We start from the raw sequence: 17,500 nt of genomic DNA, 5'->3' as shown, positions 1-17,500 counted from the left end.
ACCAGAACCAGAACCAGGACCAGAACCAGGACCAGAACCAGAACCAGGACCAGAACCAGAACCAGAGCAGAACCAGAGCAGAACCAGAACCAGGACCAGAACCAGAACCAGAACCAGGACCAGAACCAGAACCAGGACCAGAACCAGGACCAGAACCAGGACCAGAACCAGAACCAGGACCAGAACCAGAACCAGGACCAGAACCAGAACCAGAGCAGAACCAGAGCAGAACCAGAACCAGGACCAGAACCAGAACCAGAGCAGAACCAGAGCAGAACCAGAACCAGGACCAGGACCAGGACCAGAACCAGGACCAGGACCAGGACCAGAACCAGGACCAGGACCAGAGCAGAACAGAACCAGAACCAGGACCAGAGCAGAACAGAACCAGGACCAGGACCAGAGCAGAACCAGAGCAGAACCAGAACCAGGACCAGGACCAGGACCAGGACCAGAACCAGAACCAGGACCAGGACCAGGACCAGAACCAGAACCAGGACCAGAACAGAACCAGAACCAGGACCAGAGCAGAACAGAACCAGGACCAGGACCAGAGCAGAACCAGAGCAGAACCAGAACCAGGACCAGGACCAGGACCAGGACCAGAACCAGAACCAGAACCAGAACCAGAACCAGAACCAGAGCAGAACCAGAGCAGAACCAGGACCAGGACCAGGACCAGAACCAGGACCAGGACCAGGACCAGGACCAGAACCAGGACCAGAGCAGAACAGAACCAGGACCAGAACCAGGACCAGGACCAGGACCAGGACCAGAACCAGAACCAGGACCAGGACCAGAACCAGAACCAGAACCAGAACCAGAACCAGGACCAGGACCAGGACCAGAACCAGAACCAGGACCAGAACCAGGACCAGAACCAGAACCAGAACCAGGACCAGAACCAGAACCAGAACCAGAACCAGAACCAGGACCAGGACCAAAACCAGGACCAGAACCAGAACCAGGACCAGAACCTGGACCAGGACCAGAACCAGAACCTGGACCAGGACCAGAACCAGGACCAGAACCAGAACCAGAACCAGAACCAGGACCAGGACCAGAACCAGGACCAGAACCAGAACCAGAACCAGGACCAGGACCAGAACCAGGACCAGAACCAGGACCAGGACCAGAACCAGGACCAGGACCAGAACCAGGACCAGAACCAGAACCAGAACCAGGACCAGGACCAAAACCAGGACCAGAACCAGAACCAGGACCAGAACCTGGACCAGGACCAGAACCAGAACCTGGACCAGGACCAGAACCAGGACCAGGACCAGAACCAGAACCAGAACCAGGACCAGAACCAGGACCAGGACCAGAACCAGAACCAGAGCAGAACCAGAACCAGGACCAGAACCAGGACCAGAACCAGGACCAGAACCAGAACCAGAACCAGGACCAGAACCAGAGAGAACCAGAACCAGAACCAGAACCAGGACCAGAACCAGGACCAGAACCAGAACCAGGACCAGGACCAGAACCAGAACCAGGACCAGAACCAGAACCAGGACCAGAACCAGAGAGAACCAGAACCAGAGAGAACCAGAACCAGAACCAGAGAGAACCAGAACCAGAACCAAGCTGCTGCAACATGAACAGCAGATGCAAAGCGTTGCTCCACTCTGTTGCCATGGTGTTGCTATGGCGACTCTGAGGGTCACTGTGATGAGGTCACATCCCTGTGATCCTCCTATGGGAGGCGGCGGACCAGAGCAGAACCAGAACCAGACCAGAACCAGAACCAGAGCAGAACCAGAGCAGAACCAGAACCAGAACCAGAACAGAACCAGAGCAGAACCAGAACCAGAGCAGAACCAGAACAGAACCAGAACCAGAGCAGAACCAGAACCAGAGCAGAACCAGAGCAGAACCAGAACCAGAACAGAACCAGAGCAGAACCAGAACCAGAACAGAACCAGAGCAGAACCAGAACCAGAGCAGAACCAGAACCAGAGCAGAACCAGAGCAGAACCAGAACCAGAACAGAACCAGAGCAGAACCAGAACCAGAGCAGAACCAGAACCAGAGCAGAACCAGAACCAGAGCAGAACCAGAACCAGAGCAGACCAATGTCTGGGTCGGATGCCGTCCAGGTCAGAGCATCATCTGTTTCCAGGCAGAACAGGACAATAATCTTCATATCACAAATTATTCTGCATTAATAAACATTTTCAACAACTCAGTGAATTACAGCCGCAGACTGTCACCAAATGTCAACTTGAACTTTGACCCCAAGGCAGTGATGGGCTAACTGGACCGCTAGCTGCGCTAACACTAAAGCAGTCATCAGAAACAGTTCTGCTAATGATAAAGCGCTACGCTAACATGGCATTTAGTGGAAGCTAATGCTAAAGCAATGATAACTTTTAACAGGCAATAACTAAAACTTCATGTTGGACTGAATGTTTACAAACGGACAAGTAAAGATAACATCAGGAACAACTGATTAAGGGGAAGCTAGCTGTGCTAGAAATTAGCTCCGCTATTAGCATGTTAGCAGAGGTGAGCACCAACTCTGGCTTTGACCATGTTTCTTTGTAAACAGCCGTTTAACAGCCGCAGCTGAACTTCTGAAAAAGCAGAAGAAAGGGCGCAAGATGCTAACTCAGCAGCTTTAGCTGATTTAAAAAACCCGCAACATCAGCAAATAATCTGAGCATAAATAGAATCGGTGGCGTTTTAATAAATAGAGAAAATAAAACTGACCCATTGACCGAACTGCTCTAAACAGAGGCTCTTTAAGCTAGCAGCCAGATTATTGTTATTTAGCTAGCAGCCAGATTATTGTTATTTAGCTAGCAGCCAGATTATTGTTATTTAGCTAGCAGCCAGATTATTATTTAGCTAGCAGCCAGATTATTGTTATTTAGCTAGCAGCCAGATTATTGTTATTTAGCTAGCAGCCAGATTATTGTTATTTAGCTAGCAGCCAGATTATTATTTAGCTAGCAGCCAGATTATTGTTATTTAGCTAGCAGCCAGATTATTGTTATTTAGCTAGCAGCCAGATTATTGTTATTTAGCTAGCAGCCAGATTATTGTTATTTAGCTAGCAGCCAGATTATTATTTAGCTAGCAGCCAGATTATTGTTATTTAGCTAGCAGCCAGATTATTGTTATTTAGCTAGCAGCCAGATTATTGTTATTTAGCTAGCAGCCAGATTATTGTTATTTAGCTAGCAGCCAGATTATTGTTATTTAGCTAGCAGCCAGATTATTGTTATTAAACTAGCAGCCAGATTATTGTTATTTAGCTAGCAGCCAGATTATTATTTAGCATGACTTCATGTCCCATCAAACCATCTGATCATGTTATAAATAATCCTAGTTCTTTATAATTCATTCTGATGCTTAAAGGGATGTAACTTATCCTGGTGTTAGTTTCCAGCTCATTCAGTTTTTTAACCAGATTTTATTACTTTTTTTGCTTTTCTACCCCGTTTTGTATTTCTGTAACTCTCAATCTCCCCTAAACTTAAAACTTACAATCGCCCAACAGCTATTTATGCATATTCTGATACATTTCTTCCTTCCACTAAACTTTCCACTGGTGCTTGGATGTAGCACCTAGCTTCTTCAGTAATGATCTTTTCTGTATTTTCATATTTGAATCATCTGAAATGTAAAATTTAACTGAATTTGATGTTGATGGGATTTGGATCAGAAGTACATGAAGAAAGTTTCTGCCTTTATTTTTTAAAACAACAAACTGTTGGATGACGTGTTTAATTCCGGTGTTTCCGCTGAGTGAAGCGGCGGGAAGCGGCGGCCCGGCCTCCGGAGGTGACCGGGGAATCCTGCTCTGTGCGCCGGCAGACAGAGCCTCCTCCTCGGCCTCTGCCCCTCCTCCCCTCCCTCTGCCCTGGTTGCGCGTTGGGGGATCCGACGACGTCACAAACACACACTCAGACACACACACACGCAGTCATGCACGCGCACGTGCCCGCGCCCCCCCACCCCCCCTCTCTCTCTCTCTCGGTCCGCAGCTCCGTCTCTCTCTCTCTGCTGCTATTCTGGGAAGTGGCGCTTGGAATAACCCCCGTGTGAGCAGAGTGTGTGTGTGTCTCCTGATTTCGCCCTGACACACACACACACACACACACACACACACACACACAGCCAGATCACTGAGTGTCTGTGTGCAGCAGAGCCGCTCCGGCAGCTCCGCTCTGCTCGGAAACCAAACGTCTTAAAAACGGATCTCGGACATTTTGCTTTGGTTTTAGCGGAACCGTCGCTTCTCCTGTGCGGCTCCGCTGTTTTCTGCGCCCGCGGTGGATTTTTACCAACCATCTTGTGCTGTCGGAGAGCCGCCAGGGCTCGTTCCGGGATCGGCTCCACTGTCAGCGGGCTGCTGCTGTTGTCATTCCGCGCAGGCTGAAGGTGAGGAACCAAACCTGCCCGGACGGGTTTTTACGCACAACGCGGAGGCAGAGCGGCTGTTTGTGCGCCATGCCAGCAGATCCGCGCCGCTTTCTGACCAGTTGAGCCTGGAAGGGCAGCGCTGAGCAGGGGGAATACCCCGGGCAGCGGCTCACTGCATGCAGATTACCCGGGTTGCGTAACATCCTGAGGAATTCGCAGCAGCCAAAGCGGCTTGGCGGCAGCGAAGGCCGGAGGGGGGGGGGCACAGGGGGGGGGCACAGAGGGGGGGCAGAGAGGGGGCAGAGGTCATGCTGGACGAGGTCAAGCTTTGAAAAGTGAAAGGTGTGATTTTAGTCGCGCTGCTGAAGTTGGTGTCTGATTGAAGCCTGTCTGATTTAAAGGGCCACTCCGCTGTTTCCTGGGGGAAACTGTCCAGCCGCACTAATCAGTTCAGCCAGCAGAAATCAGAACACACCAGGAGCTCAAACAAATCCTGGAAATATGTAGAAGTGCAAATGGCCGTGGCTGATGCTGAAGCTGTCAGAGCCTTTGGGTCCTGAGTTTGACCTCTGACCTTTTTAATGTTCCAGTTTATTTCCTGTCATTTGGTTCTGATCGGCTCCAGCGATTCCTGCTGGTCCATTTCAGGAGCTGAACCAGTTCTCTTTGCTTCGTCTGCGACCTTTGACCCTGTGGATTAAAACCTGGTGAGACATTTTGTGTTTATGTTTTTATTAGAATGTTTAAATTCCTTATTGTAAGATTAACTTCAGGTTCAAAGTTCACGACCTCCCTGGGTTCAGGATCTCAGCTTGTGGCTGAATATTTAAACTTCACATTCAGTGTGAAATCAAAGTGAGTTTTCGTGTTTCTTGACGTCTGAACCGGATCAGAACCTCAGAAACAGAAATGGATTTCAGACGATCCAGAAGAATCTGAAACGGTGGAGAATCAAAATGACCCGCAGCTGACCTCTGACCTCCAGATCAGAATAATCAGATTCTGCTGTTTGGAAACGTTTAATATTTCAGTTTGTGGCGTTTAGAGGCTTAAATCTACCTTTGATGTTTGCATGTAGTTAATAAATACATTTTATTATAAAAATAATAAAAATTATTATTATTTTGTTTTTCTATAAACAGAATAAAGATTTTCAGATCGTCAAAACCAGCTGCCTGGTAGCGTTTAGCGTTAGCATTAGCGTTAGCATTAGCTTCTGTTGTGCTGGCATGGTGCGTTAGCATTAGCTTCTGTTGTTGTGCTGGCATAACGTGTTAGCGTTAGCTTCTGTTGTTGTGCTGGCATGGCGCGTTAGCATTAGCTGCTGCTGTTATGCTGGCATAGCGCGTTAGCATTAGCTTCTGTTGTGCTGGCATAGCACGTTAGCTTCTGTTGTGCTGGCATAGCACGTTAGCATTAGCTTCTGTTGTGCTGGCATAGCACGTTAGCTTCTGTTGTGCTGGCATAGCACGTTAGCGTTAGCTTCTGCTGTTGTGCTGGCATAGTGCGTTAGCGTTAGCAGAACTAGTGGTTGTGGTCAGTGCTTTAGCGTTAGCGCAGCTAGCTTTTGAGCTAGCGGTGCGTTCTGATGAACAGCTTGTTTGTTGGAAGTGAATTCAGGCGGAGCAGGTTTGGGTCGGACTCGTCTGATTCATGAGGTTTTAAAACTGAACTTGATTAATAAAATCACATTTTATTTGTTTTAAGGACAGATGATCGGTTTGTATTGGTGCCTCAGTGGCAGGGGGCTCAGCCCCTCCTGCCGATGTGCCCCTGGGCAAGGCGCTTTACCCCAGATGCATGTGTCTGCAGCATAAAGTGAGCCCGGTCCGGTCAGGTTCGAGGCGGTTCTGCCGTAGAAAGAGGGAACTGTCGCTTTAAGAGGAAGCTGTGAGGCGCAGAGCGGCTTCGGAGAGTTTCAGTTTGACTGTGAGGAGTCCGGGCTGCAGGCTGACCCCGCCGCTCTCTGCTCGGTGTTTCCTCGTTTCACATCAAAGCGACATTCCTCAGATTCTCCAGCAGCTGCAGCTGCTTCCCTCCAGTTGCTGCGGGAGTTTCTCCTCCAGATGGGAGGAACTTTATCTCCTCCGCTCATCGCGCCTCCCTCCCTCCTGAGCATGCAGACATGCGTGTGTGTGTGTGTGTGTGTGTGCGGGTGTGTGTGTGTGTGTGTGTGTGTGTGTGTGTGTGTGTGCTCGCGCGCGCGTGCGTGAGAGAGGCAGGAGGGATGGTGGGTGGTGAGCTGGCTGGTTCCGGGAATGTTCCATGACGTGTTGCCGTCAAGAGAGGGGCCCCGACCGGGGAGGCTGCGAGCAACGACCGGCGGCGCCCGGAGCTGCTGGAGGAGCGGAGGCTGCAGCTGCTGGTGGTGCTGCAGCTGCTGGTGGTGCTGCAGCTGCTGGTGCTGCTGCAGCTGCTGTTGCTGCAGCTGCTGCTGGTGCTGCAGCTGCTGGTGGTGCTGCAGCTGCTGGTGGTGCTGCAGCTGCTGGTGGTGCTGCAGCTGCTGGTGGTGCTGCAGCTGCTGGTGGTGCTGCAGCTGCTGGTGGTGCTGCAGCTGCTGGTGATGCTGCAGCTGCTGGTGGTGCTGCAGCTGCTGGTGGTGCTGCAGCTGCTGGTGATGCTGCAGGTGCTGCTGGTGGTGCTCCAGCTGCTGGTGATGCTGCAGCTGCTGTTGCTGCAGCTGCTGTTGCTGCAGCTGCTGCAGCTGCAGCAACTGCAGCAACAGCAGCTGCAGCACCACTAGCAGCACCTGCAGCAAAGTTACACCATAAAAACTAAATGCAATCATCAGTTTATGCCGCCTGACATAAAGGTTCAATTTTCATCATTTTATTTTTACATTTCAAATTAAATTTAGTTTACAGATTAAATATTGAACTTTCAAATTAAATGTTTAATCCACAAGATAAACATTTAATTTTTAGATAAAGATTTAATTATCTAACAACATATTTAGTGTTCAAACTAAATATTTAGTTTACTAACTAAATATGAATCTAGCAACTTAAATATTTTGTTAGTAATTCAAGTAAAAAATATTTATTTTTCCAAACTTAACATTTATTTTTTAAATTAAATATTTACTCTAAAATATTTGGTTACTAAATATTTAGCTAGTAGTAAAAATTAAAATATTTAGTGTTATATTTATAAATGTCAGAATAAAATGAAGAAACTCTGAAAACTGAACTTCTTTGTTTTTCTCTGAAGTTCAATTTTCCACATTTTGCTGTGAAAGACATGAAACAAGATTAAAAATTCTATTTAACTAAGTTATCAAACTCAACTTTACATTTTTTAACAACTTTACAAACCCGACACATTCACATCAACATCATTTGATTTATTCAGACAAATTAACTCATTTCTTCAAGTTGGATCAGCTGTTTGGTTTTTTAGTGAAGGAAACGTTTCTGTCTTCAGAGGGGTCAGAGGTCAGAGGCTCAGACACTAAAGGGTTACTGTCCATTAACTCCTGAATAAATAAACAAGTAATCAATAAGTATGGATTGATTATCAGAGGGGGAAACGTGGATCTGGTTCCGGTTCTGGTTCCGGTTCTGGTGATCCGGGCTCTGCCTCACATCCTGGACTGGATCTGGACCAAATTCCTGCTGCGGCTGTTTGCTTTTCTTTGGACGTTATGGAAAGAAGAAAATTCACCTTTAACCTCAGGAATCAATAAAACATTTAGTTTTTGTTTATATTTTCTGATTTTGCTCCAAACTACGGTGGCCTACAGGTGCGACACGCTGAACAAACAGAACATGATGCATCAGAAACAGAAAAACTTAAAAAACGTTCGTCCTCCGCGCCACCAGGGGGCGTCGATCACCATCAGACGCTCAGTAAAGACGTAACGTCCGGATCGTGTCGCAAAAGGCAATAAATCGATTAATCACGTGACAAACAAACTCAATCATTTCCATTTGATTTATCGCTTTCAGCTCGAAGCGCCGCTGCTTTCTGCTTCGCTCCCCGCCCCTCTGGGCGCCGCCGGTGTTCACATCCAGCGCCTCTCAGGTCCGGATCCGGGTCGGTTCTGGTCCGGACTCATGACAAACATCCGTCAGTGTTTTCTCAGGCAGATTAATTATCTTATTTTCTCCATTTAATCCTCCAAATGACCGTTTTAGTTATTAAATCTGCTTGTTTTGTTACATTTTGATGTTTTCTGTCACATAAACCAGAAAACAAAACCAGAAATAAAAATATGAAAATTAAATGGCAGCAATGGATTTAGCATATTATGGGATTAACAGCACAAAGAAACGTGGAGATTTTCCTTAATTTCGGTTTAAAGTGATTAAAATAACCCAGAAATTTAAAACCTCAGCAGAAGAAGAAAATGATTTTCACTGAGGAAGAACCGAACAAATGTAAATATTCTGCTGTCCTCCAACATGGCCGCCTGGGATCAAGACAGAGGACAGACGCTGTCCCCGTCCTCCCAGGCTGTTGCCATGGCAGCGGTCCAGACTCCTCCGGCGGGTCGTCCGGACAAACGGAGCAGCGTAAACATCTGGATTCAGCTGCTTCCATTTAACCCAGAGAACCGGGTCAGAACCGGGACGGAACCGGGACAGAACCAGGAGGAAACCGGGACAGAACCGGGACAGAACCGGGACGGAACCAGGATGGAACCAGGACGGAACCGGGACAGAACCGGGACAGAACCGGGACAGAACCAGGACAGAACCAGGACGGAACAAGGACAGACCCAGGAGGAAACCGGGACAGAACCAGGACAGAACCGGGACGGTTTTCCTGTTTCCTGTCTGTTTTCCTGCTTCCTGGACGTTTTCCTGCTTCCTGTCTGTTTTCCTGCTTCCTGTCTGTTTTCCCGTCCGTTTGCTCCAACCTGTCTCATATCATCATCTGCTCCCAGCAGCTCTGCTGTAAATGACTGAACAAACATTCCTGATGACGCTCCGTCAGCTTCCAGTGACTCGCTGAGAATCTGCAGCCGCTATTTGGTGCCGACACTGAAAATGAAACTGAATCGAAGCTGAAACTGAATCGAAGCTGAAACTGAATCGAAGCTGAATCTGAATCGAAGCTGAATCTGAATCGAAGCTGAATCTGAATCGAAGCTGAATCTGAATCGAAGCCCCGCAGACCTGAAGCCTGACCTGCTGAACTTCCAGCTTCGCTCAGGTTTTGCTCTGAGACGGAAACGATGCTCGTTTCTGTCTCTGGGTCGTTTCTGCTGCTTTGGCCACATGGAGGCTTTGAGTCGCTTCGTTTCCATTCATTCCCAACATCGACGAAGAAAACGGCCAGAAAACCTCAGAGGATGAAAAACAAACGGAAAACGAGTCTCAGGAAGGAGAAGCTGAATCCCTTCATCTCAGGGGTCAGAGGTCACCCACACAACAGACCCTGAAGATGTGCTTTCAGACGTTCATCACCTGGGCCAAATAAACCAAAACATGATAAATGTGATTTTAATCGTAAGCAGAGGCGGCCCCGGGCCCTCTGGGGCCCTGGGCTGCCCTGTGGGGCCCTGTGGGGCCCTGGGCTGCCATGTGGGGCCCTGTGGGGCCCTGGGCTGAGTGCTGCTGGGGCCCGTTTCACACGGCTTTGCAGCTAATTAGAGTTAAAATGTCATTAAGTCTCACTGGTCTGTTAAAAGGCCTTTGATGGTTCTGGTCGAGTTCAACCTGTGTGGATCCAGAGCAGGAGCAAAGTCTGCTTCTGCCTCCGGCCGGCCCGGCAGCCACAACCCAACCTTATTCCTCCTCTGTGGTTTTTCGCCGCCGCTTGTTTCTGACCACTTTGCTGGATGAAACGTGTCGTGTGAAGAGTGTCTGTGGCTCCAGAGGCAGATTTCTGCTGGAGCTGCTTCCCATTTTAACAAACCTTCACTGCTGGACTAACTTTGTTTCTTTGTGTCTCCTCAGATTCGGAGGTTTGAGCTGGAGGACGAAGCGGCTGAAGGTAAGATCAGCTGGAGACCTGCCGGCTGCTTGTCGGCCCGGTTCTGTGGGTCGTTTTGGGATCCAGAATCGGCAGGTTTGGTTTCTCTGAACGCCCAGAATAAAATCTGCTCTGTTTCAAAGCCGCAGTTGGATTAAATCTGATGCCACGATTATAGTGAGAGAAAATGTTAAAGGATAAATGCGAACAGCCATGACTGACTTCAAACGGCGGATGCTTTAGTTTGTTTAACCGTTCGCTCGTTTCCTCCTGGCTGGTCGCCTTGACAACCGCATGGCTTCGTTATCGGAGGTGTGACCGCGGCTGAACCTGTAAATCACAAACCTTCCCTCTAAGATGTCAAGTTTTCCCAGCCGTGCTCTGAGTCCTTCAAGGAGCCGGCCCCGACCCGGGGCCCCTGGTGCCCCGACCCGGGGGCCCTGGTGCCCCGACCCGGGGGCCCGGTGCTCAGGCCCAGGGGCCCCCGGTGCCCCAGTCCCCTGGTGCTCAGGCCCCAGTGCCCTGGCCCAGGGGCCCCCGGTGCTCTGGTAAATAAATCAGTTTTGGAATCTGATTTATTTGTTTGTTTTCTTTTCCAGACTCCAAACTGTTTATTGTTTTCTGCCTGATGACGTTTAAACGTTAAATCAGACACTCGGATCGATCCTCTACTGTAAAGTATTTTAACGTTTCTGATAATAATAATAATAATTCATAAAGACGATCTGACCCTGGTGTTTAACCGGTCCGGTTGGTCAGGTGTGAACAGTAGCTGACCTCTGACCTCTGGTCCTCCAAACCTCGGTCTGGGTTCAGTTTGTGAACGCCAAGCGGACTGGAGGCCGCTCCAAAAGCAGGAAGTGGACTACAGCGCAGGGCATTCTGGGTAGATACAACCAAAGCTAACATGCTAGCCTAGCGCTAGCAGCAGAAATCCTCCAACCGCTAAAATCCTCCATCTTGTTTCCATCTGGTGAAGCAGGAAGTTGCTCTCAGTGTCTTCAGAGGTTTCTGTGTCGTTTCCTTCAGTGGTTCTTGGTGCAGCGCCCCCACAGGCCAGGAGGGGAACAGGTTGGTCAGACGGTTTGGTTGGTTTGGACCTGAATCCAACCAAGTCTCCCAAACCATCAGGTGGAAAAACATCCAGAAGTGAAAACTCTGTCAGGTCCTGCTTTTAGCTCGATGCTAAGCAGAGAGTGAGGCTCCTCAGTTCAGCCTCTACTCTGTATTCAGACTGACCCAAACTCAAATACAAGACAAATGGTCCAACAATGCAGTTATCCGACCACAAAGAACCAGAGCTGCTTCAGCAGTGAACTCCAGAAATGGGGCTGAACATCAAGACGGCTTGTTTTCTGGATCATAAACGGCCCAGAACAACTCCGAACCCGTTAAATAAATAATCGGAATGAAAGGGGAAAAAAAACAAACAAACAAGAAGCAGATGGAGACGCGGCTGCCATGGTAACCGCTGCTGGTCCGCCGAAAACAAAACAAAAGTGGTGCGAACAAAATGATGAGCCGGGTCTCTGCTGGGTTAACGGGCGGCCAGGGAAATGACTGGGGACATTCACACGCTCGCTTCCTCTCGCAGCGGACACGCGTTCACTGACGGACAGGTGCAGAGGAAGCGTGTGTCCTGTTGCCATGGCGACCGCAGCTCGGCACAGGCGCCGCACGCTGCGCCCTTGACAGCATCGCATGAAGAGCGAGTGCAAGGCGTAAAACCGAAGTACTGACGAGGAGGAGCGTGTGTGTGTGTGTGTGTGTGTGAGATAACAGAGCGGCAGACTTTGAATAGCACTCAGGGATGTGAATGTTGTCGAAACAGCAGCAGTTAGTTTAGTTCCCGTTTCCTCTAAGCAACCAGAGGTCCACTGGCTCTTTGTTTGTGCATTCAAATGGGATGGAAAGCAGAGTGAGAGAGTGTGTGTGTGTGTGTGTGTGTGTGTGTGTGTGTGTGTGTGTGTGTGTGTGTGTGGTTCTGAGTGTATGGGGGAATTTTTCTGCCATAATCCAGGACCACACATTTTCAGTCTGAAAGCAGAATTTCATGACTTTTGTACTCAAAACTTCTTGCGCTCACACGCAGCCATATTTTCCCCCCCTTTTTTTCCTTAATGCGATCCGTATCTGATATTTTCATGACAGCCTGAACAACACAGATCGGATTCTGTTTGAATGAGACCAGGGCCGCTTAGTATCCGACACAAATCTCACTATTCTGCTCCTGAAACGCGCAGGAAGGAAGAAAAACAACAGCCATGACGGAATATATGAGCATTAAGTTGTTAATTTGCTGCTCCGGTCGGACAACAACTTCCAATATGTAAGCTAAGCTACACCGTTAGCCTCCATGTTTACTTCCGCACTGAGCTCTTCTTCTTCTTCTTCTTCTCATGGCGGCTGGCAGAACGCTGACGCTATAGCGCCCTCTACTGCGCATGCGGGACACTTCAGGTCGTTTTCCCGTCCACACTGCAGAACACAAACAGGAAGCATTTATTTGGCCCGTACATTTCAGCCTCTAGTTTAGTTTTCCTTTATTAAGGTGTTTTTTATGTAGTATTTTGTTTCCGCCGCTAGGTGGCTCCTCGATCATATGTGTTCATAGATCTGAGCTTTGATTGGTTCTCATATCACCAGAGATCGTTTATTGAATGTAAGTAATACTGCTGGTTTAGTTCGGTTTCTCCAAGAGCCGAATCTGCACTTTGTAGAAAACTATGGTCGTTTCGTGTAGTTTATTCGTATGGTGAAGAGCTAACTGCTAGCCGCTTAGCATGACATCATTTTCCAGTTGAAATGCCCCTTTTCTCTGACTATTATTAGCAGGGTTGATTATTATTGATATATAATAATTATGTTCATTCTCATAGCCAGTATTAATCAGCTGCTGACTTTATTACTTTTATTCCCTTTGGGGTCATTTGGTTGTCTTTGTGAAAGAAGTATTTACAGACAAGTCCTTATAATTTGTGTTTGTTTCTCTTTATAGAAAACCACACACACACACTCATGCCCGTATTTATGTGTATGGAGGAACCTCAAGAGCTAATTAAAGTCATGTAAAGTTCAGTTCTAGACTCGGACATTTTCTCATTCCATTAACTCACCTGAACATCTCGGCTGTCCAACCCAACACCTGCACTGATTAACAAACCAGCGTCAGTCTTTGTTACAGCCACGCAAAAAAATCAGATTTGACAAAAAAAATGGGAACTGGGTCATTTCAAGCTGCAGTGAGCGCAGCCTGAGTCACCGAGGCAGGAGAAACAAAGACGTTAGCTTCAAGCTCCGTGTTACACTAAACATCCACCAGCAGAGCTGCTGAGTGCTAACAGCTGCTGAGTGCTAACAGCTACTGAGTGCTAAAAGCTACTGAGTGCTAAAAGCTACTGAGTGCTAACAGCTACTGACTGCTAACAGCTACTGACTGCTAACAGCTACTGACTGCTAACAGCTACTGACTGCTAACAGCTACTGACTGCTAACAGCTACTGAGTGCTAACAGCTACTGACTGCTAACAGCTACTGACTGCTAACAGCTACTGAGTGCTAACAGCTACTGAGTGCTAACAGCTACTGACTGCTAACAGCTACTGAGTGCTAACAGCTACTGACTGCTAACAGCTACTGACTGCTAACAGCTACTGAGTGCTAACAGCTACTGACTGCTAACAGCTACTGACTGCTAACAGCTACTGACTGCTAACAGCTACTGATCGCTAAAAGCTACTGAGTGCTAACAGCTACTGAGTGCTAACAGCTACTGACTGCTAACAGCTACTGATCGCTAACAGCTACTGATTGCTAAAAGCTACTGATTGCTAACAGCTACTGATTGCTAACAGCTACTGATTGCTAACAGCTACTGATCGCTAAAAGCTACTGATTGCTAACAGCTACTGTTTGCTAAAAGCTACTGATTGCTAACAGCTACTGATTGCTAACAGCTACTGATTGCTAACAGCTACTGAGTGCTAACAGCTACTGATCGCTAAAAGCTACTGATCGCTAAAAGCTACTGATCGCTAACAGCTACTGATCGCTAACAGCTACTGATTGCTAACAGCTACTGATTGCTAAAAGCTACTGATTGCTAACAGCTACTGAGTGCTTAAAGCTACTGAGTGCTAAAAGCTACTGAGTGCTAAAAGCTACTGAGTGCTAAAAGCTACTGAGTTCTAATAGCTACTGAGTGCTTAAAGCTACTGAGTGCTAACAGCTACTGAGTGCTAACACCTACTGAGTGCTAAAAGCTACTGAGTGCTAATAGCTACTGAGTGCTAATAGCTACTGAGTGCTAACACCTACTGAGTGCTAAAAGCTACTGAGTGCTAACACCTACTGAGTGCTAAAAGCTACTGAGTGCTAATAGCTACTGAGTGCTAATAGCTACTGAGTGCTTAAAGCTACTGAGTGCTAATAGCTACTGTGTGCTTAAAGCTACTGAGTGCTAACAGCTACTGAGTGCTAACAGCTACTGATCTTAGGCAGGAGTTTGTTCACCCAACCAGCTCCCTACATCCAGTGGGCGGTGCCGGTTGCTACAATCGATGGTAGCCACATAGGCACACAGGCTAGAAGGAAACAAACGCACTCAGTACAACACTTTCATTCTATTGGCTGAGAGGTTGCCAGGCGACTGTGCCAAAAGGTGTTTCCAAAAGCGAGCAGAGAGCAAATATGAGCGCGAGGCGAAGTTTTGAGAAGAAAGACATGAAGCCCTGCTTTCAAAGTGAAAATGTGTTCTCTTGGATTATGGCAGAAAGTGTGTGTGTGTGTGTGTGTGTGTGTGTGTGTGTGTGTGTGTGTGTGTGTGTGTGTGTGTGTGTGTGTGTGCACTGTGGGCTTCTGGGTACAGTGTGGTGCAATAAAGAGTTTTGGTTTTGCTTCTGCATTATTCCTCATGCAAATAACCTCCTTGCTGCTGCAGCCTGCTCACTTCCTGTTCACTTCCTGCTCACTTCCTGCTCGTGCTCCGTAGGTGTGCATGCGAGGTGAAGCTGTGGATGAGTGCATGCATTGCTGCATTTGCACATGCATTAGTCTGCTGATGTGTCAGACCTCTGACTTTATGTCTGCATGAGAAGATCTTTGTTTTTCAGACATTTTTCTCAGGCCGTCCTCAGATCCGTGAAAAGCTCTGCACTGGTGGTTCTTGTGGCTTTTTGAAGGCCTTGAAACTTTTGTTTTGGCTTTTATCGAACTGAACTCCAGCCATCGTTGGTCCAAACCAACCTGAACTCTCTCAGGGTGGGTTGGTGGCATCCGGCGTCCCTCAGGGGTCAGTTCTTGACCCCCTGATTTTCAGTTTTATTGATTAGCGCCGCGCGTTTCAGCAGCAAAGCATTTCAATGGTGAAAACGGAAAACGCTCCGTTACAGAGGAATAATGAAGAAAAGTTCAAATATGGACCAAAATCAACGATGATCTAAAACTAAGTGAGTTTTTGATCTGAAGCAGGGATGTCCAAAGTGTGGCCCGGGAGCCATTTGTGGCCCTTAGGCTGAGTTTGTCTGGCCCAACAGCAGTTCAGTAGAAATGTTACCCAGGTGGTGATGTTTTTATTTTTAATCAGGTTTAAATTATCGTCAGCTTAGTTTTCTCAAAATGTAAAATAAATTATTCAGCTTTTCATCAGTAGAGGTTAAATCAGCTTTTATTTAAATGATTAAACTTGCTAAACGAGTGTTTAGAAAGAAAGTGACCCAAATCCTATAACTGGGTTTTAAAATTAGATGCTTTTCTTCTGGATCACTGATGAATAATTTCCATTTCTTAGCAACTCGTCTTTGATCGTTTTCCAAAATAATTTCACGTTTGGATTTGCTGGCAGATGATGCCGAATCGGCAAAAAGCAGAAAATGATTATTATTGCAGTGAGAGTGTAGAAATCTTTTCCTGTTCTTCATTTTCTGTGTTTATTGTTTCATATGTCCCAGTGGTTCCCATCATTCCCATCATTCCCATCATTCCCAGTTCTTTTAGTCTCTTAGCTTCTCGCTCCAGATCCGTTTTGCTCTCATGTCTCGACTTGCGGCTCCTTCGTCTCTCGCGGCCTTCCTCTTCCTCTTCCTCCCGTCAGGGAACAGGTGGCGTGTCGCTCCGTGGCTTCCTGCCCTTCCTCTGTAAACGTGAGGGACGGAAGGAGGAGGAGGAGGAGGAGGAGGAGGAGGAGGAGGAGGAGGAGGAGGAGGAGGACGGGTCGGCTCGAAGCCTGTGATTTTTGGGGATGGAGAGGAAGAAGGCGAGCAGCAGGTGCCTGGCTGTGAAGCGCTTGTGGCGACGCGCTGCAGCACTCGGAGATAATCGCTACCCAGATATTTCTGTGACCCGACCAGCATGACATAATTTCCTGTCCTCACACAGGAAGCTGCTGGAGTGTCAGAGGTTCAAGTGTCTCATCTGTGAAGCAGAGAAACTCGATGTGTCTCACTTTCTTCCATCCTTACATAAACCCTGACGTTTACCTCAGCACTGCTGCTAGCCGCAGCTAAATGCTCCTGAAATCTCTCCTCTCTGCAGCAGTTTAATCTTAATCCCACGATGCACTTTCTGCGTTTGACATATTTGTGAAAACGTCGGATTGAGGTTGTTCCTGCAGCCGCTGGGATTAGCTAGCTAACTCCAGCTGCAGAGCTTTGGGAGCGATTAGCTCCACGCTAGCTCCCTCTCAGAGCATTAAATCTTCAGGCTAGCGCAGCTGGCTAGCATCTCATGCTTCCTGTCAGTCAAGGGGATTAGCACATGCTAATGGCGTTAGCGCCTTCAGACGCAGGAAATAAATCTGCTGAGCGTGAAGCGGAGATGATGGTTTTAGGTTTTCATGTTTAAAATGTAACTTTAAGGCTTTTATTGATGCTGTTCATGAAATATCAATCTGCGTCCTCCTTCCGTCGCCTCCAACCCGTTAAAATTATGGGATGTTGTGGAGCCACGTGGAGGCCTCAGTCCTGGGCGCAGGTTCGATTCCCGGCCAGGTGACCTTTGCTGCATGTCGTCCCTCTCATGACCTGCTGTCCTGTCGTCACACTTTAGAGCCAAAAACCCTTAAAAACAAATGAATATGTGACAGGAAGCTAAGAGATGCTAACTCCACATCCAGGGAACAACGTGGCCGCCCCTTCCTGATGCCGCCCTGGGCATACGCCCGTATCAGAACATGTCCACCTTGAGCAGGTTTTCAGAAAATGTTTCATTA

The 17,500-nt window shown here is 47.9% G+C and overlaps 2 protein-coding genes across 3 annotated transcripts in view; one reads left to right on the top strand and one right to left on the bottom strand.

The window, feature by feature from the left end:
- Positions 1–4,396, bottom strand: part of aig1 (androgen-induced 1 (H. sapiens)) — a 19,521-nt gene extending 15,125 nt beyond the window's left edge. Inside the window, exon 1 of the mRNA XM_081602750.1 lies at positions 4,300–4,396. Coding sequence (XP_081458876.1) covers positions 4,300–4,302 — 3 coding nt within the window. The 5' untranslated portion in view covers positions 4,303–4,396. The remainder of the gene's footprint in view (positions 1–4,299) is intronic.
- hivep2a (HIVEP zinc finger 2a) overlaps positions 4,251–17,500 on the top strand; it is an 81,043-nt gene continuing 67,793 nt past the window's right edge. For both annotated transcript variants that reach the window (XM_081602719.1, XM_081602717.1), the window contains exons 1-2: positions 4,251–4,392; positions 10,278–10,314. The gene's annotated coding sequence lies outside the window, so the exon portion shown is untranslated. The remainder of the gene's footprint in view (positions 4,393–10,277; positions 10,315–17,500) is intronic.

The sequence above is a fragment of the Poecilia reticulata genome, chromosome 21, assembly GCF_904066995.2.
Source record: "Poecilia reticulata chromosome 21, P_reticulata-male-v2, whole genome shotgun sequence".
NCBI classification, from domain to species: Eukaryota; Metazoa; Chordata; class Actinopteri; order Cyprinodontiformes; family Poeciliidae; genus Poecilia; species Poecilia reticulata.
The sequence above is the reverse complement of the archived record's forward strand: the minus strand, read 5'-3'. Positions and strand labels throughout refer to the sequence as shown.